The 25,859-nt window shown below is 39.7% G+C and overlaps 5 protein-coding genes and 1 long non-coding RNA gene across 15 annotated transcripts in view; 4 read left to right on the top strand and 2 right to left on the bottom strand.

Moving 5' to 3' along the window:
- The window catches only part of LOC104821311 (WAT1-related protein At3g53210), a 2,138-nt gene extending 361 nt beyond the window's left edge, over positions 1–1,777 (bottom strand). The window contains exons 1-6 of the mRNA XM_010552136.2: positions 1,439–1,777; positions 1,263–1,325; positions 1,022–1,138; positions 503–890; positions 181–332; positions 9–57 (exon numbers count right to left, since the gene is read on the bottom strand). Of these exons, the coding sequence (XP_010550438.1) occupies positions 9–57; positions 181–332; positions 503–890; positions 1,022–1,138; positions 1,263–1,325; positions 1,439–1,623 (954 nt within the window). The 5' untranslated portion in view covers positions 1,624–1,777. The remainder of the gene's footprint in view (positions 1–8; positions 58–180; positions 333–502; positions 891–1,021; positions 1,139–1,262; positions 1,326–1,438) is intronic.
- A 210-nt stretch (positions 1,778–1,987) lies between these two features.
- LOC104821310 lies at positions 1,988–4,557 on the top strand. 8 transcript variants are annotated; one of them, XR_773058.1, is made up of 4 exons: positions 1,988–2,156; positions 2,257–3,346; positions 3,608–3,870; positions 3,944–4,557. It is a non-coding gene; the product is annotated as an uncharacterized LOC104821310 (long non-coding RNA). The 8 variants fall into 8 exon arrangements; XR_773057.1 differs by having other exon boundaries at positions 3,608–3,803; XR_773060.1 differs by having other exon boundaries at positions 3,608–3,797.
- Positions 4,558–11,187: 6,630 nt separating this feature from the next.
- On the top strand, positions 11,188–13,502 carry LOC104821312 (protein SHI RELATED SEQUENCE 1-like). The gene is made up of 2 exons (XM_010552137.2): positions 11,188–12,302; positions 12,796–13,502. The coding sequence occupies exons 1-2, from the start codon at positions 11,636–11,638 to the stop codon at positions 13,170–13,172; spliced, it is 1,044 nt and encodes a 347-aa protein (XP_010550439.1). The 5' UTR covers positions 11,188–11,635; the 3' UTR covers positions 13,173–13,502.
- A 3,728-nt stretch (positions 13,503–17,230) lies between these two features.
- LOC104821313 (glutaredoxin-C3) lies at positions 17,231–18,437 on the bottom strand. Of its 2 annotated transcripts, XM_010552138.2 has the most exons (4): positions 18,131–18,384; positions 17,837–17,910; positions 17,654–17,752; positions 17,231–17,552 (listed from the first exon to the last, which is right to left on the bottom strand). In XM_010552138.2, exons 1-4 carry the CDS (start codon positions 18,301–18,303, stop codon positions 17,497–17,499), a joined length of 402 nt encoding a protein of 133 aa, XP_010550440.1. In that variant the 5' UTR covers positions 18,304–18,384; the 3' UTR covers positions 17,231–17,496. The 2 variants fall into 2 exon arrangements, with proteins under 2 accessions (XP_010550440.1, XP_019058965.1); XM_019203420.1 differs by having other exon boundaries at positions 17,654–17,910; positions 18,131–18,437.
- Positions 18,438–19,409: 972 nt separating this feature from the next.
- Positions 19,410–20,944, top strand: LOC104821314 (probable LRR receptor-like serine/threonine-protein kinase At1g06840). Its single transcript, XM_010552139.2, has one exon. The coding sequence runs from the start codon at positions 19,647–19,649 to the stop codon at positions 20,898–20,900; it is 1,254 nt and encodes a 417-aa protein (XP_010550441.1). The 5' UTR covers positions 19,410–19,646; the 3' UTR covers positions 20,901–20,944.
- A 3,587-nt stretch (positions 20,945–24,531) lies between these two features.
- The window catches only part of LOC104821315 (GATA transcription factor 5), a 2,256-nt gene continuing 928 nt past the window's right edge, over positions 24,532–25,859 (top strand). The window contains exons 1-3 of one of the 2 annotated variants that reach the window (XM_010552140.2): positions 24,532–24,721; positions 25,049–25,387; positions 25,487–25,846. In XM_010552140.2, the coding sequence (XP_010550442.1) occupies positions 24,578–24,721; positions 25,049–25,387; positions 25,487–25,846 (843 nt within the window). In that variant the 5' untranslated portion in view covers positions 24,532–24,577. Of the gene's footprint in view, positions 24,722–24,764; positions 24,946–25,048; positions 25,388–25,486; positions 25,847–25,859 lie in introns of those variants that run through there. The other variant, XM_010552141.2, reaches the window with a different exon arrangement.

A 25,859-nucleotide genomic window follows, 5' to 3' on the forward strand; every position in this document is an offset into this window, starting at 1 on the left:
CTCTTTCCCACCACAACCAAGTACAGTCCAACTATGACCAATATTGCTCCAACAAGTCTGCACCCAAAAAAAACACGTTTATTGCATTAATGCCCAATATAAAAATAAAATTCAACATTAGAGGCTATAGATATAGTTTATGCAAAAAAAAAAAATGGTAAGGGCTGATGAGTTGAATACCCGCCAATGGAGAAACGTTCTCCAAGAGCTACGGCAGCCATAAAAGCAGCGAGCAAAGTTTGAAGAGGCAGATACGCTGATACAAAGAGAGGGCCTCCCCTGTTCACAACCCATATTTGTATTGCGAACACCATTGCTGATGCTACCAGTCCCTGCATTTTCACCATCCTTTCATTTTCCTCCCCAACATTATCAGAGCTTATACTAAAAACGTCGAATGTCTGTACATTGGATCCCCGAGTAATATACGAAATGCGTGCAAAGAATTCATTCCAAGAATTGTGTAAATCAGACTTGACTTAGGGAAACGAAAGCTACTGACCGAATACAATAAAGCAGAGACTTCGGCCGGGGAGCTGATCTTCCAGGCGTCGGAATCACTCTCGAAATAAAGGGCGATCCCGAAGAACTGAAGGACGGCGAAGAGACAGGAATAGGAGACAAAGGAGAAGCAGGAAGGGTACTTCTTCAAAAAGGGCGCTTGCAACACAATCCAGCTCGACCAGCACAGGCAGTGACCCATCAGACAGATGCAACCCAGAGTCCAGTTCTTGTATTGTTTCGTGTTTTGCGGACGGTCCAAACCAAGGCTCGGTTGGTAAATGCTCGGCCCTTTGTATAACGTTATAACCAAAGAACCTGCCACTGATACAACGGTACCAACCGCCTTGCTTACACCGTCTTTGCTCTTCAAATCCACCTTCTCTATCCTGTAATTAGACTCAGATAAACATGACCCTGCAATTTCTGTGCTCCAAATATATGCGTGTGCATCTGGACTGGAGATGAGCGGAAGGGGTATGTATGAGAATGGGCATAAACTAGAAAGACTGTAAGATACCCGAGCAGTGCAGCCATGAGGAACGAGACTGCAGGAACAGCGTTTTCGGTTGCCGAAGCGAATGTCGGTGAGGTATTGTCCAGTCCGAATATGTAAAATCCTTGATTCAGCGTTATTCTGCGCTCGAAATTACCCAAAGATTCAAACTTTAAACCAGGAGACGATATTGGAATCGTCTAAATAAGGCGTGTTGTTATAAAAGACTGGTATCGGTATCAGTATTCAAATCAATAGATCATACCCAACAAGCCCAAGGAAGAAGAACTGGATCAGAAAGCTGCGGTTCATCGCCGGCCTATCTTTCCTGTTCATACATAGAAATCCAACCAAGATTTGCAGCAGAAAGACAGATTAGCAAAGCTTTCGATTGAAATTGCGGAGAAGAGAGTTTCCCCTTTTTTTTTGGAGTGATCTTACTTTTCGAGGAAATAGGCAGAGGGGGCAAGAACAAAGAGAGCAATGATGTTCCTGTAAAGTGGGAAGACGAGTTTGCTAACTCCCATGTTGAGAGCGAATCTCATGATCACGTGATTCCCCGCATAGCCCGTCTGAAACACGACCATCGCTATGTGAAGCTTTGCCCGCTCCGACACCGGAGTCATTCTCGCCGGAGTTTCAAAGACACTGAGATCTGGTTCTTGCTCTGCCTTTATTTTGGCTTATCATTTGGGAAGTTATTTAATATGTGTTTCGTTTCGGTTGTGATTGTATTATTCAATTTGTTACTGTATATCATCGTAATGATTTTTTTTGTTTGCATTTTAAGAGAATCAAAAATTGAGGAAAGAAGAAAAACCAGGTCACCTTATAAAAATTCTCTCTGTTTTTTCCTGCGGTCTATTTTCTGCATGCCAGAGACGCCGTATCGTTCTTTCGAGGGTTATCAAAACGGCAAGGTGTTTTCCTATTAAACGTCAAACAAACGCTAATACGGCGTAGTTTTAATGGAAAACCGGCGAGGTGAGCCGAGGCGTCTCTCTCTCCTCTCTTTCTCTCTGGGTATGGGATGACTGATACAACTGATCCAAATCCGCCATTGATCCATCTTTTCGAGGTTAGGCGATGGTGTTGAAGCCGGATTTTACGAAGCTAAATATGGATGCTCTCTGCCTGGTCAATTTTCCTCACTCTTCAGGTACTTATACCCCCAAATATTCGCAGTGATATCATCCCAAAACCCTCTATAAACCCTTGATCTGTCTCTGTCTTAAACGATTACGAATTTTGTCATCTAGGTGATACTCGATTATTAACCGGATCCGATGGTATGATGCCGTAGCATTTGGTGTTGTCTGCCGTTTCTGCCGAGATCTGTATAACTTAACGGGCTCGTGTCTTTACCCATCGTTCATATCAGTGTTGTTTGTCCGTTTGATCAGTCTTCATGTTCTGTTTCGTGTATTTTGCTCCGATATACGATTGCGATTGTTGTGTTGCTTATCTTTATGAAGTTCCTTTCCGCTTGATTCCATAGCCAGCACGAGGGTGATTTTTCTTTCACAGAAGCGTGATTCCAATTTATATGGTGAGTATCCCAGTCAAATACGAATCTGATCTTCTCCCACCACCTATCGGAGCGAATCGTAATGGGGATGGGATGGGAGTCTCTTGTAATAAGCTATCTAATATTCGTTGTTCGCCTAGTGAGTCTAGGTTGGTGAATATTCCTATTTTGTGAAATTTTCTGTCTTTTCTTTTGGACCTATGTAGAGGCCAAGTTTGAACAAAAGATTTGCAGCTTAGAAGTTATGCTGTCTCAGTAAGGGTTTACGACTTATCAGATCATCTGCTCAACTGTTATGCTTGACGGGTTAGGCCCTGGATTTTCATTCCAGGCGTGTGGATGAAGAGTTTGGTGAATGGCAGTATTATAGTATTTCTAGATTCTCTGTTACAGTATTTCTCTTTAAATTTACCCATGGCTGTGAAATGGTGGGAAGGTTTTCCTCATAATGTGTGAACAGGAGGTAGCAATTTCAATAAGTAGAAAGACTTTGAAACATGGTGATACTGGCTTGGTCATAGTTGGTGGAAGGATGGAAATGCAGCCATTTGTATGACTGTGAACTGCGGTACTTGGCTTGCATATACTAATTATTTTGACTGCGACCTGCTGTTAGAAGCACATGGACTCATTGAGGAGCTTGGCATGGCAGAATGCTTAGAAACACAGAAGAAGTGCAACAGAGAATAAAAAAGTGCAAAGTTTATGCATCCGCTTATTGATTCTGGTATCTATCAAAGCTGTGCCTCACTGCCTCCCTGTGATTTCCTTTCATCAGCATCTCGTGGACAGCTAAAACAAGGATGGAAATGCAGCCATTTGTATGTAGTGTGCACAATTGTGACGGTTGTGATTTATGCATTTTCTATGGTAGTTGCGTCATATTGCTGTTTATGCATTCGTTGGTCGGCATACTTCGCTGGAGTAAAAAGACTGATGTCCGTCATTTTTTTCATTTGTCTGTGCATATTTTTGCTCTGATTATTGCCTAACTCCATTTAGCATTGTTCTGAAAGTAATCTGTAATCGTTTGTCTGCAACATATGTGGAGATATGTTAATATATTATTTTTTTCTTTGTAGGATATTGCAGCTCAGACTTCAGACGCATCACACTTAATTCCATAACATAGTTACAAGCTTGGTTTGCACGCTCTAAATGGCGCTCACCTTGGAGAGGTGACATTAGAACCCATTCACCAGTGATTGGCGAGCAATCACGCATTAGAAACCCAATTTTCATTAAGCGCTCAAGATCCCGAATCGGATTAAAGTTGTGGTGATCTAACCATCCTTTAAAAGCTGCATATTGCTAGTTTATGAAAACCCGTTTCCTAAACCGGGAGGTACTCAATCAGCATTTTCTCAGAGAACCAAAGTATGCCAATCTAACATTTCTCATTACGTTGTCCATATCAGGTAACATCTGACATGCCTTGGACCTCATGGCCCACGATGCTCTGTCTCTGTGGAAGCTTCTGACAGATACAACATGCTCAAATCTCCATTCCTTGTCGGGAAAGGAGTCCACTTCCATGGTATCCACCCTGAATCGCTGCCTGCACGATAATCAGCCAATGATCCTCGATGGAGGAGATCAGGCATCGGCCATTGTTATACCCCCTCGCCGAAGCATCAAGAGTAAGTAGAATGGGCTGACTGATATTTGCTGTCATGACGTGGAATGGAGTTTACGGGTTCGTTCAGACAAGACAGCCGGTTGCGTTACTGTTCAGTACATTGGTGGGATGTGTGTCTTAGTTGTGGTGGGAATGATGTAGGTCATTCAACACTTGAACTCCACGACAGCCAAAGCCCCCGAGCTTCTTCTGGGTTTTCTCGATGGGAACAGTCGAAAGGTTTCATCTTTACGGAAGTTGAACCGGACCCATTAGTGGTTTACTCAAACCGAGGATCTTTTCTATCATATCGGTTTGTTTTTTTTCCGTAGAGTCGGTGCGTTATTTTCCTTGTGACCAATGTTTATAATTTACCAACTTGGCTTAAGTGATACGATTTGAGGATTTTTTTTTCCCCTCTTGGTTTTGAATGGAAATCATTCTACTTTTAGGAGCAGAGGAGGAAACAAAATTTGTGGATAGTTATATTATTTCGGAATCTTTTCTCGCATCCCTCCGTCAAAAAGTAAAAGGATAGACGAGTAAATAAAATATAGATAAAATGGTTAAAAGTAAAATAGATGGATAGATAGCAGTAATAATTGGTGTAGTAGCGATTTGATTAAACAAAAGATGGTTATAGAAGTTTGGACCACCCTACTCCGAATTATTAAAGATTACTCAAATGGAACGTGGAGGCATGAGTAGCGTAATGATTTGCGTAATAATAATAAAATGTAAATTCGACGGTAAAATAACAACAGAAAAAAAACAATTAAAAAGGTGGTGCTGGTGCATGCAAAAAAGCGTTGATGTTGCCACGTTACTATATCGGATCGGTTGCATGACTTTCTCCATGCACTCGAGGTTTCAGATTCCATCGGACGGTATTGATCCCTTTGATTGTCCACCTTGATCGTTCTCATTATTCAAATTATGATATTCGATTTTTTTTTTGTTCGTTATATATAATGTGCGTACTGTAGTTTTCCTCGCTATCCGCTTTACGGGACGTCATTTCAATCCCTTGTAAATACTAAACCCTTTTTTATTTATTTAAGATTTTGGACCGCAATCTTCTCTAAAGTTCTGGATATTAACAAATCGGAATAGAATATAATTTATTCTCTTTGTTTCCCATCTAACCTCTTATAAAATTCATATTCCGTTATTTTAAAAAAAATAAAGCATATGAAATGTCTGGTTTGTCTGTTGGGGCATAATTTCTACTTTAAACACACACATATATATAATATATATATATATTACTACAAAGTTTAGGGGTTCGTTGCCACTCCATTAGTTTGACCATATCTTTTTAGTCAACGGGAAAGCACGAAATCTTGATCTAGTAAAATTTAACATCTTATACGAAACCGTGCAAGATATTTATGCTAGAGGAAGCTGCCATAATGTCTAAGATATATATATATATATATATATATATGCATCTAAATGACCATCCAATTACATTTATGGAAATTTGTCGAATATGTCGTGGGAACCCAAATTAATTTCAAAAAAAAATGTTTTCCGAAGGCTTAGTTTTCACATGGCCATCGTCAAACATTTTACGGAATACTCATGCGTATCGCCATCTTACTTAACTGCTGATTGACAATATATGCGCACTAATAAAACTGTATATATGTAGGGGGAGTGGTCCATATATACGCGTGAAAACGTTGAATAACGGACTGTTTATGTCGATTTTAAACCCTTCATTTCATATTGTACTCCACATTTTTAAATAATTTCATTATAGCGTTGTTTATGCGCCGCATACAATTAATAGGATCTGATTTGATAGGAATAATAGTGGTTTGAATGAATATACTCATAAACGTGTCCCATTAAACATTTTATCGATCAACGTGACATTGAATATCAATTGTTTAAAGATATCACAGTATCATTACAGTTTTTTAGCAAAAACAACATGCATGCATGTGATTATTTTTAAGATAACGTACACGAGAAAATAAAAAAATATACATAATGCGAAATAGGAAAGGTGACGAAAAAAAGGGATATTTATAATTAATAAAGCATTCAAAGGTTCACGGGCTCGCTTGAATTCGGGCACTACTCCGCTCTTACCAAATTCGTTTTTTGACCTTTTAATCCTTCCATTTTTTTTCTACGTTCTCACTCTTTGAATTCATTTCTTAAAAATGGTACCAAAATATACCTACATTACGACTATCCATTCATTCGTATGAAAATATACAATTATGAAAAGAAACGTATTCTTGAATTAGAAGTATTGATTATAAGTATTCGTACATACCCCTTTCTTATTTAATTTTCATAAATCTTTAATTGTTATAAATTATGATGTTGGCCCGTACCTTATTTTCACACACACACACACACACATATAAATATATATATATATGTGTGACATGTGACATTAATAATAGGATAATTAAGAAATGTTAGGCATGGGAAGGAGGCAAACAATTAGTGGTCCTTTCTGAAGGCTCTATGTATGAAATTTGAACCCCCTAATTCGCATGTAGTGTGGGGACGTTACTACCATCGTCTCTTTATGTCATTCTTCTACATTCCTCATGCTCTCCGTTTAGTTTTTTTTTTGATAATACGGAAGTTCACCGGGCCTTTGGCCTGACTACATCTTTTAGAGGATCGGAAAAACCCAGGTGAATGTTCCTCCTTACACTTGGGTTTGAATCCAAGGTGAGAGCATGTTTTGCATGTTCTCTCACCACTAGACCACCTAAGCTTGGAAAATCTCAAAACGTCATTTATTTATAAAAAAAAATATGCTAGAACGTCATGTAAAATGAAATGGAAGGAGTATATAAATATCGGTTCGTGTGTATATATATGTGTGTGTTATATACATAATATCTATGGGAAAAATGATAAGGCGGCTAATTAATACAATTAAAATGAGCCTTTGATAGAGCGTTAATCAATTCATTACTGGGAAAAGTCGTGGGGGGTGTATAGGAGATGTACATCACGAGAAACTCTGCCTATTAATCAATGTACATTTCATTCATACAGCACAAGTATTTATTGATGAGACTTATGATCGCAGTTGTCGTGTTCATGCCTTTTAGATTTTTTTTTTTTTCAATCTGTTCCGATAGTAAAATCCAGCGCCTGTGTGACCTGTATATTGCCCCCGTACCATATTATTTCACTCTCGTACTGCAAAATATATGTCCCGACTTACTCATTATATATATATATATATATATATTTGAATTGAGAGATTATGGAGTTGTTTACTGACTAAATTAATTCTCCATTAAAATTGATCGATATATTTGTATTATGTTCAATAAGAGTGAAAATATTGGATAGAGCAAAATTTCTTCCCAACACGTATTCGAGTCTCAATTTGGAGAGGATATTCACTTGAAATTCCTCGACTCTCCTAAAATTGCAGTTTGGTAATTTTTTGGATTATAAAAAAAATATTGGATCCTCGAAACGTTAGCTATATTATGCACATTTCTAAGAGAAAAACCTTAACTATAATTTTCCGGGATCCATTTTAAAAAATCTATTGAAAAGTAGAAATATTTAAATTTAGGAAATAATAATGTATCTGAATTAAAATATGCACTACATAGTAAATATTCATCTTTGTACAAATATAAGGTGTAAAAAAAAAAAAAGAAAAGCGGGAAGGCTGTTGGGATAATTTAATGGGTGGCAGTGAAACCATGCCTCTTTGCAGTAACACTGTTGTCGTTCTGTCTCTCTGTAAGAAAAGATCTGTTCGAAGTAGCAGTGATTGAGAAACCAACAAAGCATTACCAAACAAAAGGAGAACTCTCTTGTGTTCCAGTTTCTGTCTGTAAACGCAACAACTCTCCTCCTCCCCCCTCCTTTCGCATCTGTTTTCTATTCCTCCACATCCACACATGCATGCATGCATGCATGCATCTTCGATCCATCCATGCACATGCATGCTTTGCAACACATATGCATATATGTATATGTATATTTGCATGGGATGCAACGTGAGAATAAAAGGGTATAAGAGAGAGAGAGACGCAGGGCTCGAGAAGGGACAAAGAACCTGTGTGGCCTCACCCTTCTTTTTTGGGGACTCTCTTATCATTCACTCCTCTTTTTCCTCGACGTCAACTCCCCCTTTTTCCTCCTCGACGTCTTTTTCTCATTTATTCTTTTATAATTTTTTTTTGGTAAATTATTATTCTTTTATAATTTACTTTCTCATTATCATTTCTCATATTCCTCACCCGTTTATTTCCGCTGCCACTATATACGCACGCCGTATTTGTACTGCCCTCTTGCATTTATAAGATTGTTTTTTTTTTTCCCACACACACAACTACTTCACATTTAATATCCCGTCGATTATTGCATTAGAATTTAAATTTGATACGCTTTACCCTAAGGCCTAATTACATTAGACCCGTTTAAGTGAAAACCACGGATTTATTTTATATAATGTGGATATATTGGGTGATATTTAGAAAATCTGCTGGATTACATAAAATACAGAATAATTAAAAAAAATGATTTGGGAATCTGAGAAAAGTTTAGAGAATTTTTTTTGTAGGAATTAAGAGGTGATGTCTCTGTCTTAAAACGCATGTCAGAGAGGCCACAAACATCCTATCAGGTGTCATGCTTCTATTCATTCACTCTTCCCAATCTCTCTGTATAAATATTTGTGTACGTGTTGTATACAAAGGTGACATCTTTCCATCTCTACCGTATATATATATATATATGTATATACGTATATATATATATATATAGTTTTGCAGTTTGAGTGTCTACGTCCCGCATTTCTAAAAAACTATTGTAGTTAGTTTCTCCTTGTTTTTCTCTCGTTTGATGGCATCTTAAGTTTCTAATTAAAGTCTATCAAAAGATATGTAGGGTTCGAATAAAGGTTAAGCAGTACATGAATGGATGGATATATTCCACCATTGCGACGAATCACTCCACGATAGACATTACACATACCATGTATATAACATTTTGGTACGCGATATGCATGATATATAAAAAAACAATGCAAGATTAAATTGGAAAATTGTTAATACGTATATGCTATTTTCAATTAGTATGAAAGACAAAAGATGTCTTCTATCCATTAGAAATATTTGTATTAAAAAAAATAAAAAGAAACAAAGCTTTCAACAGCCTGCCTTGTGCGAATCCGTTATATGGCAGATAATATTTGAAAATCGTTGTAGCGTTTAAATTTTGTGAGGGATATAATATAAGAAAGTTATTTATTTGTCATTTATAGTTTTGTAACGTAGTATTGAAAGAATACCGAGAACAGGTCACTGTCCCATGTCCCCCCAGCTTCTCAAATCCTAAATGATTGCATGTAACAATCAATGCATATCATTATCTCCTCCAATATTATTTTATATTCCTCCCCTTGTAATAATTCCAATAATCTTTCCAACTTTGAAGGGGTTTTTTTTTTTGCAATTATGATCTCATGAATAAATCATCCAAAATCCCCTCTTGTATATAAATTAAGACCGAACGATGCATCATCCAAATACTTAGTTAATAATTTGTACACACTTTTTTTTGTCGGAATATATATACGTGGAGCTGTTCCGATTACAAGATTTTGTGGGATCCACTAATACGTGGATTATGTCATTTTTTTTTCAGGGTGACTGAATACAAATTGAAAAACATCTCATATGAAACATATATATACACATACATTTTCATGAAACGATTAATTAAAACGATATCGTTTTAGATGTTACGAAATGCTAGGATTGGATATTTTTCCAATTCGTATCCATGCATGTTGCATAAAAGAAGTTCAATAATATCATTTGTTATCCCTCACCCTTTATGTAACTATTTCAATAGCAACAAAATAATATGAATTTATATAAGCAATGCAATGGGGGTTTTACTCGTTTAGAAAGAAAATTGGAGAGCTAATCTTTTAGTTTAGCACGAGCACGTGATTCCATTCTCCATCATCACTTGTTAAATGTCCAAATTACCCATCCCTCTTGCAAAATTCCCGAATCGCCCTTCTTCCCCCCTCTCTCTGCACGCGCTTTCATCCTTCTACATTTGTGTTTTTTTTAAATCAATTTTCTTTTTCAGACGACTGTGCTGTGAGGGTGACGTTCGTATTTCTATCTTATTTTGATATATATATATATATATATATATATAACAGGCAGAGACAGCCGAGAATAGGATTGTGTGTGTGTGTATATATATATATACGTGTACAGATAAACGGTCAATAATTATATGATTATAAGAATTTGTTTCCTCGGAAACATGGACAAGCATCTGCTTTCCAGCTACACCTTTACGCACTTGATTTAAGCCACAAACTCTCTCACCATGCAACAACAAAACATACATTACCGTCATTACTGGAGAATATCAATGATTCCGAGATTTATTAATCCTTCTGCTTATTTAGGGGTATTATATATATACACACATGTATATATATATATATATAAACAAGATAAAGGCTCACTTTAAGAGAATTGTTTTTTGCTAACCAAACTAACCCATTCCTAGAAAAATAATACGTAGAAAACTATGTAAATTCGTAAATAGTAATGATTTGGCGTTGAATTTTGTACACATCATGAATGAGGCTGAGTAGCTGAATGAAATGTTGTATAGCCTTCGTCTTTCCAAAGGTAAAAAGCTTTTTTTTTTTCACATGTTCAATTATAGATGTATGTGTTTTTAGGGTTAGTAATATCTTTTTTTTTTAAACAAAAAAATTAGAGAATTTGTTGCACCATACCACAAGGAGAACATCGAGGAAAGAGGTAGCGGGTTTTCCGGTGGAAACGACGCAGAGGGCGAGAGGCCAAAGCATGCAGACGTGGCAAGTTATTGACCGTCGGATCACGAGCTGGAAATATCAGCGGATGGAGATCTATAGAGCGTTGAAAGGCGTAATCGTTGCTCAAAGGACCCGAGCGTATGATATACAAACCAGGGTTACAAGAAAAAGGAAAAAAGGGAGGATTTTTTTAAATTAAAAAATAGAGGAAAAAACAAAGAAGATCAGAGAGAAGAGACAGAGAATTAAATTGGAGGAGCAGAAAGAGCAGAAGAAAGAGATTATAATGGACATGGCGGCGTTGCAGAGCGCGAGAAAGAGAAAGAAACCTCACTGATTTCTCCTTCTCTCTTCTCCATTCTTCATCTTCCTCCTTTCTCTTAAATACAACCACACCTCTGACAGTATACAGCTAAACTCACAGATTTCAACCGAACCCTAGGTTTTAAACAATCAGATTTCCTCCGCCGGATCAACCGAAAAAGAGTGGACTTTGTTGTCGGGTTTCGTTCATTTCACTCCTTTTCTCTCCGGAGACCAAACAGATTCGTTCAATTTCTGTCCGAAAAGAGAAGATCTTTGGGGGGGTTAAATGGTGATCCTGGAGTTCGGAGGGGTTGACTAAAAGGAAGACCGTATCGGATGTGATATGGCGAATGGTGGTGAGAGAGAATGGCAGGGTTTTTCTCGTTAGGCGGCGGCGGAGGAGGAGGAGGAGGGGGAAGCAACCAAGACGAGCACAACCAAGGAACCAACACTAATCCTCCCCCGGTGACAGATGCTTGGCGTTGGTACCGAAACCCTAACTCGCCTACCGCTAACGCGGCAGACATTACTTCTTCCTACAAAGGAACTCTCGAGCTATGGCAGCATCAGAACCAGCAGGAGATCATCTTCCACCAGCAACAGCACCAGCAAAGGTTGGATCTTTACTCCTCCGCCGCGGGTTTAGGCGTTGGACCCAGCAGCCGCACCCAATTTGATATCTCCGGCGAAACCTCCGCCGCGGCGGTCGCAAACAGAGCGGCGCTGATGATGCTACGGACTGGAGTCAGCGGAGGAGTGAGCTGCCAGGACTGTGGGAACCAGGCGAAGAAAGATTGCGCTCACCTGAGGTGTCGGGCTTGCTGTAAGAGCCGAGGGTTCGAGTGCCAGACTCACGTGAAGAGCACGTGGGTCCCAGCCGCCAAACGCCGCGAGCGCCAGCAACATCTCGCAGCTATTCAGCACCAGCCGCAAACGCAGACGCAGACGCGGGGAGAGAGCGTTCCGAAACGGCAGAGGGAGAACCTTGCGTCGTCTTCGCTCGTCTGCACTCGTTTACCAGCTAACACTTCAGGTATCCGAATATGCCCGAACACGAATTTGTTTTTTGTTTTTCGGTTGTTTGACAAAAATAAATAAAGACACTTTCTGCAAGTATGGTGTGTAATAACCAGACGAAAGTGTTTAGATAGCTTAAGTGAAATTGAAACCGCCTTCCATGGCTAAAACCCTATTATGCTCATCAGCTTTTCTCCTCCATCTTTCTCTTTTCCTTTTTCTCTTAAAAAAATGGTTTTTTTCTCTTATGTCTTAATCTGAAAGTACTGTGTTGGAGTAAAACTGACTATTGGATTGACAGGAACAAACTGTTCTCACCGGTCTTGGAATCTGTGTGTTCTTTATTTAACTTCTTAAGCTTCCGTGCCCTTTCCTTTCCGTAACCTGAGTCTTGGTGGTGAGGGGAAAAAACAAGAAATTTAGGAAAGTATGATGAAATTCTCGTAACCCTTTTCTTCATCGTTATCAACGGTGCGATTACCGCATTTTTCTTGTTGTTGATGATTTAGGGCTAGAGATGGGTCAGTTCCCACCGGAGTTGAGTTCGCCGGCGGTGTTCAGGTGCGTGAGAGTGAGCTCAGTCGACGTGGAGGGAGAAGACCAGTTCGCTTACCAGACCGCCGTCAGCATCGGCGGTCACGTCTTCAAAGGCATCCTCTACGACCAGGGCCCTGATTGCAGCGGCGGCGCCGCGGAAAGCTCCTCCTGCGGCGGCTCTCAGCCGCTGAATCTCATAACGGCGGTCTCTTCCTCCAGCCCCAACATCGGCAATAAGGGCGGGGGCGGTTCCTCCTCCTCCGGCTACATCGATCCTTCGTCTCTTCATCCTACTCCGATCAACACGTTCATGGCCGGTACGCAATTTTTTCCGAACCCGAGATCCTGAAACGGACATTTGAAGGAAAACACAAAACATAACTTTAGAATCTTACGACAGAAATAGGGTTTAAGCTGAAAATTTTAGAAGGAAATAGGATGCTGAGCACTGGGGTCTGATTCGCGTCTCCTCGATTTTCGATGCATTTGGGTTTTGAATTAATTCACAAATAACACATTTATTATTGTGATGGTTATATTATATGTGTACGGCGAAGAATCGGGAGGTTCATCATGTTTTATATTATATAAACACTGAACATTTGCTGTATCCTTTGTTTCATTATGTCGGGTTATTGGTTTGTATAACACGTAACCTCAGAATCCGGAGCTAAAGTTCGATACTGCGCTCACGCTTTTATTTGATCCGCATCCATTCAATATATCTTTACTTCTTTTGTATTTTAAATTTTTTTTTATTAAGTTTTCAGCTCTTTATAATACCCGATAGATATAATTTAATTTTACAAATTTTTAGTTTAAAAAAGCTATTTGACTTTTCTTTCTATTCGTTCAAGTTCAACCGTCCGTTGTATATCTTCTTGTTGGTAATTAATAACGATTTTATGTATATTTAAATCTCTTTACCCACAAATATGTATACATGTGCAATTTATCTTTTGCATCATAGTGGCAATATGGTATGTCCACTCCCATGGGTTTATAATTTCACTTTGAAATATTTTCAATGAATTAATTAATAGCGTGTTTGATATATAGAATATCAGTATAAGAAATTTGCAGATCTGACGTAAAGTCAACCCCATATCTCTCTGAATTCACCATATGCCCCTTGTTACCAATTTTCAATGTCCTGCTTTTATTTTAATTTCTTGTTTCATACGCTATTTGTTTATACAAACTTTTCTTTCATTTTTGCCATGTTTGCAATTATATATATGAATATATATATATATATATATATATATGTCTGGGTATGCGCTTGTGCATTTATATACAATCTTGGTATCAATATAAATAACACGAAACGGCTATCAAAGCTAAACAATGAATTATTTTTAACTGACGAGATCTTGGTTTCAATCTGTTATACGAATCTATGAAAAGCAAAGTTTCCGGACTGAGTTACAGATTTTGGGTCTTTCGATATACTAATTAACTGGTTTTATAGACAGATATATAATTAAATATTTGAAAATGATATTTGGCCTACTCACCGACATCTGAGTAGCTCCACGTAATAATGCTACGTTTCCTTTCCATCCATCCATCCATCCATAATACGTATGCGAGGCGGTGTGTGTAGCTACAACTATATACGCCGTATATAGATGTGAGTGTATATACACATATATACCGTTGTTATCGCGGCCTAAAGACCATACGGCAGCTTCATTATCTGGGCATCTCCCTGCGTCTAAATGATTAGAGGCTTCAATCATGCAATATGGCTTTGTCTGTGAAACCAAAAAAGAAAAGGCGCAAACGATGGATAAGCTTTTGTTTACAATGGGGTGTTGGGTGACGACACTGTCCCTCTATTTAGGCTTTGGGGGAGAGAGAGAGAGAGAGAGAGAGAGAGAGAGAGAGAGAGAGAGAGGCTTTTGCAGATTCTCATGGTGGGGAGCAGCTCGAAAAGGAATAAAATTCAGGTGCAATGTCATGTCTGCAGATGACTATGTTTGGCTTCAGAACTCTCCTGCCCCGTATTTATTCTTTCTGCCTCTCTCCTCTCTTCATCATTCATTTCCCAAATTCCCCCTCTCCACTCCACACTAGAGAGAGAGATAACCCTCTCTCTATTTCTTTTCTTTTTTTTCTTTAGTGATCATCTCATCAAATACGATATCTTGTATATATATATATATATACTTTTTTTTTTGTTAATTGGTATCCTAAATTAAGGTCCATATTAATCTCGGGATAGTGAACCACCATGTGATTTGGATTATATGCCCACCCCTAAAACTTGAGGTTTGAACTCAGAACATGACGTTTTACATCCCGTTTCAGCGGTTGAACTACCTAAATTTGGGTGTATATATATACATGCTATTATGTAAGGTATTTAGTTTTAATATTCCACGAGAATAATATTTTTTAGATTTTATATTTCATCATAATTAAAAAGATGTTTTCATTTACGCTTCTCTCAAATTCACAACCGTCAACTCAGATCTCCATAGCAGTCAATGTACTGAAGAACATTACAGGGATCAAAATGCTATTGTTGATCATGTATCTTATAACACCCCAAGCCTCGAAAACGCATTTGGCGGCCATTGCTCATTCATGGCTCCTCTAAACCAAGTTTCGTGTAATAATCGATGTTCTCTTTGCATAATAATCGCTGTTTAGCTGCTCTTAATTAATTAATGCACGTGTGAGATCGATCCTAATTAAGGAGGTTTTGCATTAGATAGTATTTAAGGGAAATTAAGATTAAAAATGAAATGGCAAACCAAAATAATGATTGGGTGAGTGAGGGGGAGCATTGGGGAAGAGACATAGGGTGTGGTGTTGCAGTCCCCAAAAAGACCAAAAAACAAAACATACATTATTTATTAATGTTATAATATGGAAGATGTGTAGTTTTGTCTACTTGTCTTGGTCTGTTTCTTTCTGAATTCGGGTTTCACATAAATTATTGATTCGGTTACATCCCATGAATCAAATCCAAAACCCTAACCCTAAACCCTAACCCTCCATTATTCGATCCGCCCGCGGCTGATTTTTGCCCCCCGAGGTTTCCCGGGTACCACTTTCCCCTTTTCTTGTAAAACAATAATATGTATTTTTTTTGGTGGAAAGTTTAATCTTTTTTATTTTGAATATTTCAGTCATATACTTTTTCATTTGTATAGAGTCATCAACACGTATCTATATTTTTTGTCCTGTAGCGATTAATGACAAAACTGCAGGTCCAGAGAGAGAAGATGTGGGCCTATTGGGCTGTCCATCCATGAATTGCTTGAATACGTGAGCGTATGGGCTTTAATTTTCCTGAAACACTAACGTGTAAATGTAACAAACCCTTTCGTTAAGGCACCGTCCAACTCCGTTGAATCTTAGATAAGAGTCAACTTGTCCACCATATTTGTCTTCTCAACCAATGTATGTTTTCAGAGGGAAGGAAAGGCGTTTGGCAAAACGAGTGGGAACAAGCCGGAGCTCATACAACCCTACCCGTGACCCGTTAAAATAGTCATCTTGTGTGATTGGTGTGTAGATGTTATCCTCCACTCTCCCCCGCACTGCGACGCGTCTGCCGCCGTTCCTGAACCCGAGAAAACTGGGTCCAGCAGTGACCAACCAGTGTAACAAGAGAGAGAGAGAGAGAGCTAAGGCTACGTCCGAGCAGAATTCCATGTTTCAGAAAGCAAGAGACCGAAGGGAAGAGAATGATTCAAATGCTGAGGATGAACAATCAAAATATAGCATTGGGTTTTCCATAAGCGGCGGCGCAAAGTGAGACATCAGAAAACGGGCAACAAGACGAGGATCAGAAATTGGTGGATATAGGAAACTGGGCAAGAAGAGGATCAGAATACAATGAAGGATGAACACTAATGAATGAAGGTAATGGGCAACAACAGGACAGGAGGAACCGAACAGAATGCAAAAGAAGGACAGAAACAAACAAGAAACAACAGGGAGACAGAAAAACAAGGCGGTTCAGACCAGAGCATTGATGAACGGCGGACAGGGGACAGCTGCGGTTGGGTCTGGCTCAGGGGGAATCTTTTTCATAAATAACATAAGCGTTAGCCTGAGTTGTAGAAAGTCTCGGACGACTCAGTCGCCTGAGTCAACGATAAACAGAGAGGAAGAGGAGTCAGATACTGCAGAGAGCATGGTGAATAGGGAAGACATGTCAACTGTGGGTGAAATATCACTCCTGCTCCTGATTATATACCCTGCTTACACAATGAAACTGAGGATCATAAGGCATTTTGAGCACAGAGAGGCATTGCCCGGGTGACCCACCGACGTGCCTGGTCCCTGAGATAAAAACCTCAACAGGGTTGGTGCTACCGTCATCCGGAAAACTGTCTCAAATGCCATGAGAGAAGACAGCAACAGCAGCCTTCAATGTGCAAAAAATGATGATGATGCCATTGCCAATCTCATAAACATGTCCTGAATGCGCCACGGAATCAGAAAAGTAAGTACTAGTGAAAGAAACTTATGCTAAAGTGCTGCCAGAGCAAACATGGTAATGAGGGTTATGGTGGATGCATTTACAAGACTTCATCAACATCATGTATATTCCATGAAGAGCAGTAACTAAGGAGATCATCAACATCAACAATGTTTTTACTCAGTCCTCCTATTCCCCTACATCACATGATTCCAGTTTATCTTTTCCCAGATCAACTTGCAGCAAGATGCTTCTGCAATTGACCACTCTGGAAAGAAGCTCTAAGATCTGAAACAAGAAAAATAGGCACATGATGTGAATTAGAAAGGAACAAGATTAATGGGTGAAAACAAAACAAAGAAAAATGAAATTTAGGACAAAATGGTTACCGTCAGATCCACCAATATGCTTGCCATTTACAAAAACTTGCGGGACAGTGCGCCGGCCAACAAATTCCAGAAGCTCATACTGGATTTGAGGTCCATCATCTGCAAATATCCCATGAACAGACAAGTCAACTAAGAGTATAATTGCACGACATATGTATAGCCGGTGATGAAGAACAGGAATACCTCTAAGATCAAGCTCCACAATAAATGGATGTTCATTCAGTTCCCTGAAAATTCGTTTGGCAGCCATGCAGTACCTAAAAGTAGCATACACACAAAGAAAAACCACCATGTATTCAATTCGCGGACGCCAAAACAAAACCCAGTAGGCTAATCGGCGAATAATCGATAGAAGGCTATCCAAATTCAAATTCCGGGGCTTCCATTCAACCGAATGCCAAAACAAACCCTTGGATCTCTATCCGGATCGAAATTGAATAGAGAAACGAAGAAAAAAGTAGGAGAAAGAGGAATTACGGGCAGTAGGACTTGGAGAAGATGACGATCTTGTTGGAGAAGATGGCGTTTTGCACGAAAGCCGAAGCTGAATTCGCAGCAGAGGCGTAGTTAGACAGAGCATCAATCGTCAGAAGCATGATCAGCAACGGAACCGCCGCGACGGAGATACGGCGGCGAAGTAGACCAGCCATCGCCCAGCTAGAAATGAATTTGGAAAATAAAGTCCTTGATTCGGTTTTCCCCCTCTCTTGGTTTTTTGTTCGGCGACGCACGCAAGCCTTGGCGTATTTATTTAGTCAATGCCCGATTAGTTTATAATTACGGATTTACCTTTCCCTCGAAATTTGGTCATGTAAAAAAATAAGTACATGGAAAATATATTATACTGTAATCTTAATCGAATTAAAGGGGGGAAAAGAGGATTTATTGGACTTTAAATAGACAAAGAATGAAAAGAAGGGGAAAATATAACGAAAAATATATAATTAAAAGAGAATTTTTGGAATCGTTTACAAAAAAAAAATCTTAAATAACATGATTATTTAAAGAAAAATCAGAGCAAATGTTTTCCAGCAACGAGGGTAAAAGTTTGAATCGGAGATCGATTCAACCGACTTTAGATTCTCCAGAAACGGATCGACATAGCTCGTTATATTCCTCGAGCTCCTCGTAGTAAACATCCCAGACGCAGCGAATACAACCGCTGCCACAGCAATCGCCGGGCTCCGGCTTCTCCGGCGGCGGGGGAAGCGGCGCCTTCTGCTTCTTCGTCTCCTTCTCTACCTTCTTCTCCGCCGCTTCGATATTTTTCGGATTCTCGCTCTTTGTCTCCATGGCGGCGATGTTTCCCGAGATCGGGGGCAATTGACGGCGGTGATCGGGTTGTAAACGGAGGATCCTCTCAGAGGGTTGATCGGAGATGACTGCCTTCCGGTGACGTGGCGATCGGGATTCGATGAGGAAGAGGAAGACGATTATTCAACGTAGCGACGGCCACCACGCGTATGGAGAGAGATACCTCCCGGTTTTATATTTCGTCATCTGAATTTTCCCGACTGCTATTACACGTGTCCGGATATCATTGGCTGTTAGAAAGCCAAATCAGCTCGCAAACGGTTATCTCTTGGAGTCAACAAAGTATATTGGAGTTTAATACTTTTATTTTGGTGAACATAAATTTTAAATAGTTTCATATACGTTTCCGAATTAAGCATCCGCATTTCGAGAATATAGTTTACTATATTTCTACAGGTTTTAAATATCAAATATGTTCACGACACGAGCTGAGCTGCTGCAATTAAGAACGGTACCCCACGTCACCATACACACTCTATGGCATATATCTGCAATCTACTAACAAGTTTCAAGGCCATCATGAGTCATGACTCGCTCTCAGATCATTATTCATTCCGAGTTCTGACACTCCTCCACTCCCATCATCTAATCGGACGGTTCTCATCCACTCTCGCTCCCCTCTTCCATCACCATTCCACTATCTCCACAGTTTTGAGCTTTTTCTCTTGCCTCTTCGATCATGGCTTCTCTTTTCTTTCTTCTCCTTCTTTCCCTTGCTCTCTCTTCAGCAGAATCCAAGACATTCTGGGCTGACGTGGAAGCTCTGAAAGAGTTCAAGAACTCTGTTCACGCCGACTCAGTGAGTCCCGGCTCGTGCCTCTCCTCCTGGGACTTCTCCCTCGATCCCTGCGACAGCTTGTTTGGCGAGAGATTCACCTGCGGCTTCCGCTGTGATCTCGTCATTTCTGGCTCGGCTCGGGTCACGGAGCTCAGCCTCGACCAGGCGGGTTACTCCGGCTCCCTCTCCTCCGTCTCCTTCAACCTTCCTTACCTGCAGACCCTCGACCTCACCGGCAATTACTTCACCGGTCAACTTCCTGACTCGCTCTCCCACTTGACTCGCCTCACTCGACTCGCCCTGTCGAGAAACTCGTTCTCCGGGTCCGTACCTGGTTCCATCGGATCCATAACGGGCCTCGAGGAGGTCCTCCTTGACAACAACCGCCTCGAGGGCCCAGTTCCGGCGAATTTCAACGGTATTTCCGGCCTGAAACGGCTCGAAATGCAATTCAACAATCTCTCCGGCGAGTTTCCCGATCTGGGTTCGCTCAAGAACCTCTCCTACCTCGACGCAAGCGACAACCGGATATCGGGTCGGGTCCCGTCTTCATTACCCGAGTCGCTGGTCCAAATCTCCATGCGAAACAATTTCATCGGAGGCACAATCCCCGAGAGCTTAAACCTTCTGAACTCTCTCCAAGTTCTCGATCTGAGCCACAACAGACTCAGCGGCTCAATCCCATCGTTCATCTTCACACACTCGTCACTGCAACAGCTGACTCTCTCCTTCAACCGGTTCACGTCCGTACAGTCCCCGTGGTATTCCCCGTCGGGTCTACCGAGTCAGCTAATAGCCGTTGATCTCAGCAACAACGAGATCCAAGGGATATTGCCTCTGTTCATGAGTCTATTACCCAAGCTCTCTGCTTTATCGCTAGAGAACAACAAAATTTCGGGTATGATTCCGACCCAGTATGTCTGGAAGACGGTTTCACCCGGATCGTATTTCGCCCCGTTCGAGAGACTTCTTCTGGGCGGGAATTTCCTGTTCGGAGCCATTCCCGGTCCGTTGATGGAGCTTAAACCAGGGTCGGCCAATGTACAGCTCGCTGGAAATTGCTTCTTCTGGTGTCCGACTACTCTTTTCTTCTGCCAAGGCCGTGACCAGAGGCCTTTCATGGAATGTAGAAAGTTTAGAGGTGTAATTCCTTGAATAATTGTGACTAAATAATCAATAAAATGTTTTTTCGTTTGGTTCTCTCTTTAAAAAAAAAATAAAAAAAATCGGGTGTGTTCTGTTCTTGAATTAATTTTAGGGAATTATTATATTCAGATAGGCCGGTCAGCATTGTCTTCGGCAGAAGCCGTTAGTCGAAAATAGAAAAGTTTAGCCCTTTAATTCTTTGAAATTAACAAATAAGCTAAATAATTATCTGTTTAATAATTCTTTGATCCGATTGGGTTATGTTCTGTTTTGTCTCCTATCTCTTATTTGAATCTCAGTTTTCTTTGGGTTTTTTTCGAGATTCAAATCTTGTCTCCTTTCCTTTAATGTTCCTTTTTTTTTTTTTTTTCAAATCTTTTCCTTGCTCGTGTGTTCTGTAGCTATGGTGACAACGAATAACAGAGTAAAAAGGGCGCTATGGACGATAAATGTAAAGGGTCCTCTGTCATGTGACATTCGACTGTCGTGGTGTGCACGCGCCACCACGCAATTTCCGGCCTTTGGGCCCAGGCGTCCGTACTAGTGGCCCAACTTCTGTCCTTTACTCAGAGAGAGTGTCTGTACCACCTTCCGTCCTTCATTATTACATTTACATCTCACTGTCTTTATGTAAGAATAGATTGCACAATTATACAGCAGGTAACTGTTTAGCAAATGTCACATTGTTTGTATATATCTATCAATATTCTATGTGCCAAATGCTAATCGACTATATTATATTTAAATATCAGACACGCAAAAATTACATGTACATAATCGAAATACTTTTAGGGGTGGACAAAATTAACCGGAAATCGGGTATCCGTTCCGACCCAAGGGCCGGATATCCGAAAATCGGATACATGTTATGCTATGAGATAGAGATCGGATTTTAAAATATCTAAAACCCGAAATTCGGGTTCAGATTCGGGTTTACATTTTCGGGTCGGGTAATTACCCGTGGATACCAGAATAATAAAAAATAAATATTATTTATTTAAAATTAATAAAAATATCTATCAATAATCTTGAATTTTTATATTTATATATGTATATAAACTATTATTTTATTATCTAATAATTTTAAATATAAATATTTTTAATTATTTTCATTAATTTTATGAATTATTTATATAAAATCTATAAATTTATAATTTTTTTAGAAAAATAATTAAAATTTTTCGGGTTCAGATATTCGCAGGTACCCAAAAATTATCTCACGAATAATACAATTCGGATACCCGAAAACTCAGATTCAAATTCAGGTTTTAAAATGTGTTATTTTTCGGATTCGGATATCCTAAAAATTTCGGGTATCCGACTCGTGCCTACCCCTAATGCTTATCCATACAATAACAAAGGGACAATTTAATGAAATATTTAATACCCAATAGATATATATTTATCATTTGAAAAATACCTATAATTAAAGTCCCACGTGTTTGTTAGATGATGCACATGACATCGCATCAGTTTTCTTTTTTGTTTTTCAATCATTCATTACATATCTCATCCATAACAAAGTGGAAGACAGCAAGCAAATTGCTACAAGGGCCCAAATGTAATTTCATCTCTGAGGCCCAACAAGCAAACATATCATTTAAAACATTTTTTTAGTCAGGCCCAATTTCACTACACCTATAATACGTATTTGCTACAAATGCAAAAGCGAAAATAATTAAGCAAATAACGAAAATGATATTAACATATTTCTAGATTTTTAATCATATTCCGTACAGGATGATTTGTATATGGTTTTAGATTGACACGTTATCTGTATTATAATTCCTTTATTGTTACACAATAAATCAAAAAGACATGATGATTTTCGATTATCAATAAAATCTCACGGAAGAACAAAAAAAAAATGTGCACATTCAAAGGTATAGAGACAGAAATTTATTGAAAGTGATGGATAACACATGGAATGGTCTATAAAACGTGAAATACAAAATCGAATTATTTGTTTTCCCGCTCCCATCCCATCTGCCAAGTTGTCAATCTGATTTTTCAAGCCCTAATGCGCACCACCAATTTATCGAGTATATTATTATGATTAATAAATAATTGAAAAATATAGTACAAACAAATTTTTGTGTTTTAATTCATTCATAAAGGCAAACAGATATTTATGGAACCGAGATAAACATAGAAAATGAATTACGACTATATGAGTTTTATTTTAAGTTTATATATATATACACGCACAATAAAACAATAATTTACGGATACAACTTCACATTTGACATTTTTATAACTCGGGTGTAAAAACCTTAATTCTGTCGGGATTGTGGGAGTACGAGGACGACATAATAAAAAAAAATCTTAACGAAAAATTAAAATGTGATATTTACAGATAATTTTGAGTGATTTTCATAATGAAATGTAATGGGCTGAGAATATTTTTTTTAAAAAAAAAAATTGAATGGAGAGAGAGGAAGCCGTCGAAAAATTGTGATTGGTCGGCTCACGTAGAACGCATGGGAAAGAGCCAAAGAACGCACGGCACGTCAGCATGCCACGCGGCTCATCTTCCCTTCGGCTCGGCGCGTTTCTTCAACAACGTCTCTTCTTTTATTTGACGTTAATACCCCTCTTCGCCTCGTCCGGCTCAATGGCTGATATGGTCAAAACGATAACTTTTACGTTTATTTAAATAATATTATATTATTTTCATGATGACTCAATATTAAAATTAAAAAACGACGGACGATTCAATTGAATCTTTTAGATTGTTTGACTTTTAAAACACCTCTCTCTTTTATATTCAACAAATCAAAAAGCTTACAACAAATATTTGTACAAACAATTAAATGCAAGGCTAAAATGGGTAAGGATTGAATACGTAAACTAAAAACAGAAACATATCTCACAAAAAGGATAACATGATTTCACAAGACATTTAATTTTGTAAAAAATAATTTATTTATTTTTTTGGCAGAGCTAATCATAGAATATGCATAATGTCTACATAGTTGTGGAGTGTGAATTGTATGAGCGAGAGAATGATGATGAGCCCGTGCTGAAGTTGCGAGGGACAAAAGCTGGCCCCATCCATCTCCTTCCCTTCGGTTTCTGTATCATTTTAGCTTCACTTTGCCTTTACTCCCAAGGCATGCTTTTGTTTTTGTCCATTCTCTTTTATCGTCGAGGGCATTATCGTCTTTCCACCCTCGGATTTATGGGCATATTTGACTTTTCTCGACGAATAAATAAAACGAGGGGAAAAAAAAGGGTGAGTTTTAGAAACCACTGAGCGGGAAGAAGATATCTGGCACGATGAGCGGCGATTAACGCGGCTTGGGCGGGGTCCGTAAATGGAGTCAAAAGCGATGGGCAAATTGGGGAAAAAATAATCCAAGACTAAATGCCAGTGGATTTTAACCTGACTGGACTCCGAGACGTTCAAACCGGTAAAAATCTCAGACAAGATTTTACTTTTACCATGTTCCCGTATTAATGAACAGTACCGTTTCTCAGTAAACGTATCCGCGTACGATTTACACAAGAATCAACTGATTTGTATTAATAGATTTTTTCCGGTTGGGTATTTTAGGAAAAAAATATTCTGTTTTTTTTTTCTTCTGTCTGAGAGCAGTAATAAAGAGAGAGATAAGAAAGGAAGGAAAAAAAAAAAAAAAGAAACGGGCACTTTTAGAAGAGGGGAAGGAGAGGCACCATATTCAATGCTTTACCAAACTCACCACCATCCTTTTATCTTCTCTCCCTCTCACCACCACCACCTCCTCCTCCACCTCCATCCGCACCCTCTCTCTCTACCTCTCTCCTCCGCCTCTCCGTCGAATCTTCTTCTCTCCTTCCTCCCTCAGGTAGGGATCTTTTCAAGGGTAATTTTGGGTTTCGTGGCGGGTTTTTTTCTCTCTTATTTTTCGGTTTTTGTTATTAGAGGGGTTTTGAAATTTCTTGGTGTGGGTTTTTCAAGGGACTTGTGAATTTTCTGTGCGCGTCAGTCTCTTCTTGTCTCGTTTCCGATAATTGGGTTTCTGGGCTCGTGAAATTCTCTCTCGGAATGCGGAAAAGGAACAAATTTTTGGTATTCCGCGTAGTTTTTTAAAAAAAATTGGTTTTAGAATTTTTCTATGGTTTGATTGTTTTTTCAGAAAAGGTGTTTGATTTTCGTCTGGTGGGTTTGATAGGAAATGGAACGCGTTGAAGGGGCGTTGAAGAGCAGTGTTAGGAAGGAGATGGCCATGAGACTCACCCCGCCGGCGTTCGTCGACGACTTGCTCGCCGTCAGCTCCCAGAATGGCGTTTGTCCCGAAGATTTCTCCGTCGACGACTTGCTCGACTTGTCCAACGACGACGTTTTCGCTGACGAAGTCGCCGGCGAAGATGCCCAGCCCAACGACCAGCCGGAGAGAGCCTCTGTTTCCTCGGAGGACCCTCAGTGTGACGGAAATACCCTTCTCCGGTGCACACATTTCTCCGCCGGCGATGATTTTGGTCCAGCCCCGACAAGCGAGCTCTCCGTTCCGGTAAAATTCGTTTTTAACTTGCAGCTTTTTCAACGGTTCCTTAAATTTTCGGGATATATTCTTCCAAATATGTCTTAAACTTTTCCATTTTGTGGTTAGGCGGATGATTTGGCGAACTTGGAATGGCTATCGCATTTCGTAGACGACTCTTTCTCGGAATATTCGGCACCGTATCTCACCGGGTCGCCGAGGGAGAAACCGGCATGGTTGACTGGCGACCGGAAACACCCGGTGACTCCGGTCAACGAAGAGTCATGCTTCAAAGCCCCTGTCCCGGCCAAAGCCCGAAGCAAGCGGGCCCGCACCGGCGGTCGCGTCTGGTCGTTCGGGTCACCGTCGTTCACCGACTCTTCGTCGAGTTCAACGTCTTCGTCTTCCTCGTCGGGACCGACGAGCCCGTGGTTCGGCGGCGCTGAGCTTCTGGAGCCGGTGGTGACGTCGGAGAGACCGCCGGTGCCCCAAAGACAGAAGA

This window comes from Tarenaya hassleriana, unplaced genomic scaffold (genome assembly GCF_000463585.1).
Source record: "Tarenaya hassleriana unplaced genomic scaffold, ASM46358v1 Cleome33, whole genome shotgun sequence".
NCBI classification, from domain to species: domain Eukaryota; kingdom Viridiplantae; phylum Streptophyta; class Magnoliopsida; order Brassicales; family Cleomaceae; genus Tarenaya; species Tarenaya hassleriana.

What these genes read in the sequence shown, in the direction of transcription:
- LOC104821312 (XM_010552137.2), top strand. Translation starts at nt 11,636, where the DNA reads ATGGCAGGGTTTTTCTCGTTAGGCGGCGGCGGAGGAGGAGGAGGAGGG. An exon ending in TTTACCAGCTAACACTTCAG is followed by an intron (nt 12,303 to 12,795) that starts GTATCCGAATAT and finishes TTGATGATTTAG; the next exon opens with GGCTAGAGATGGGTCAGTTC.
- LOC104821313 (XM_019203420.1), bottom strand. Translation starts at nt 18,303, where the DNA reads ATGGCTGGTCTACTTCGCCGCCGTATCTCCGTCGCGGCGGTTCCGTTG. An exon ending in TTCTCCAAGTCCTACTGCCC is followed by an intron (nt 17,911 to 18,130) that starts GTAATTCCTCTT and finishes TGCTACTTTTAG; the next exon opens with GTACTGCATGGCTGCCAAAC. An exon ending in GCATATTGGTGGATCTGACG is followed by an intron (nt 17,553 to 17,653) that starts GTAACCATTTTG and finishes TTCTTGTTTCAG; the next exon opens with ATCTTAGAGCTTCTTTCCAG.
- LOC104821314 (XM_010552139.2), top strand. Translation starts at nt 19,647, where the DNA reads ATGGCTTCTCTTTTCTTTCTTCTCCTTCTTTCCCTTGCTCTCTCTTCA.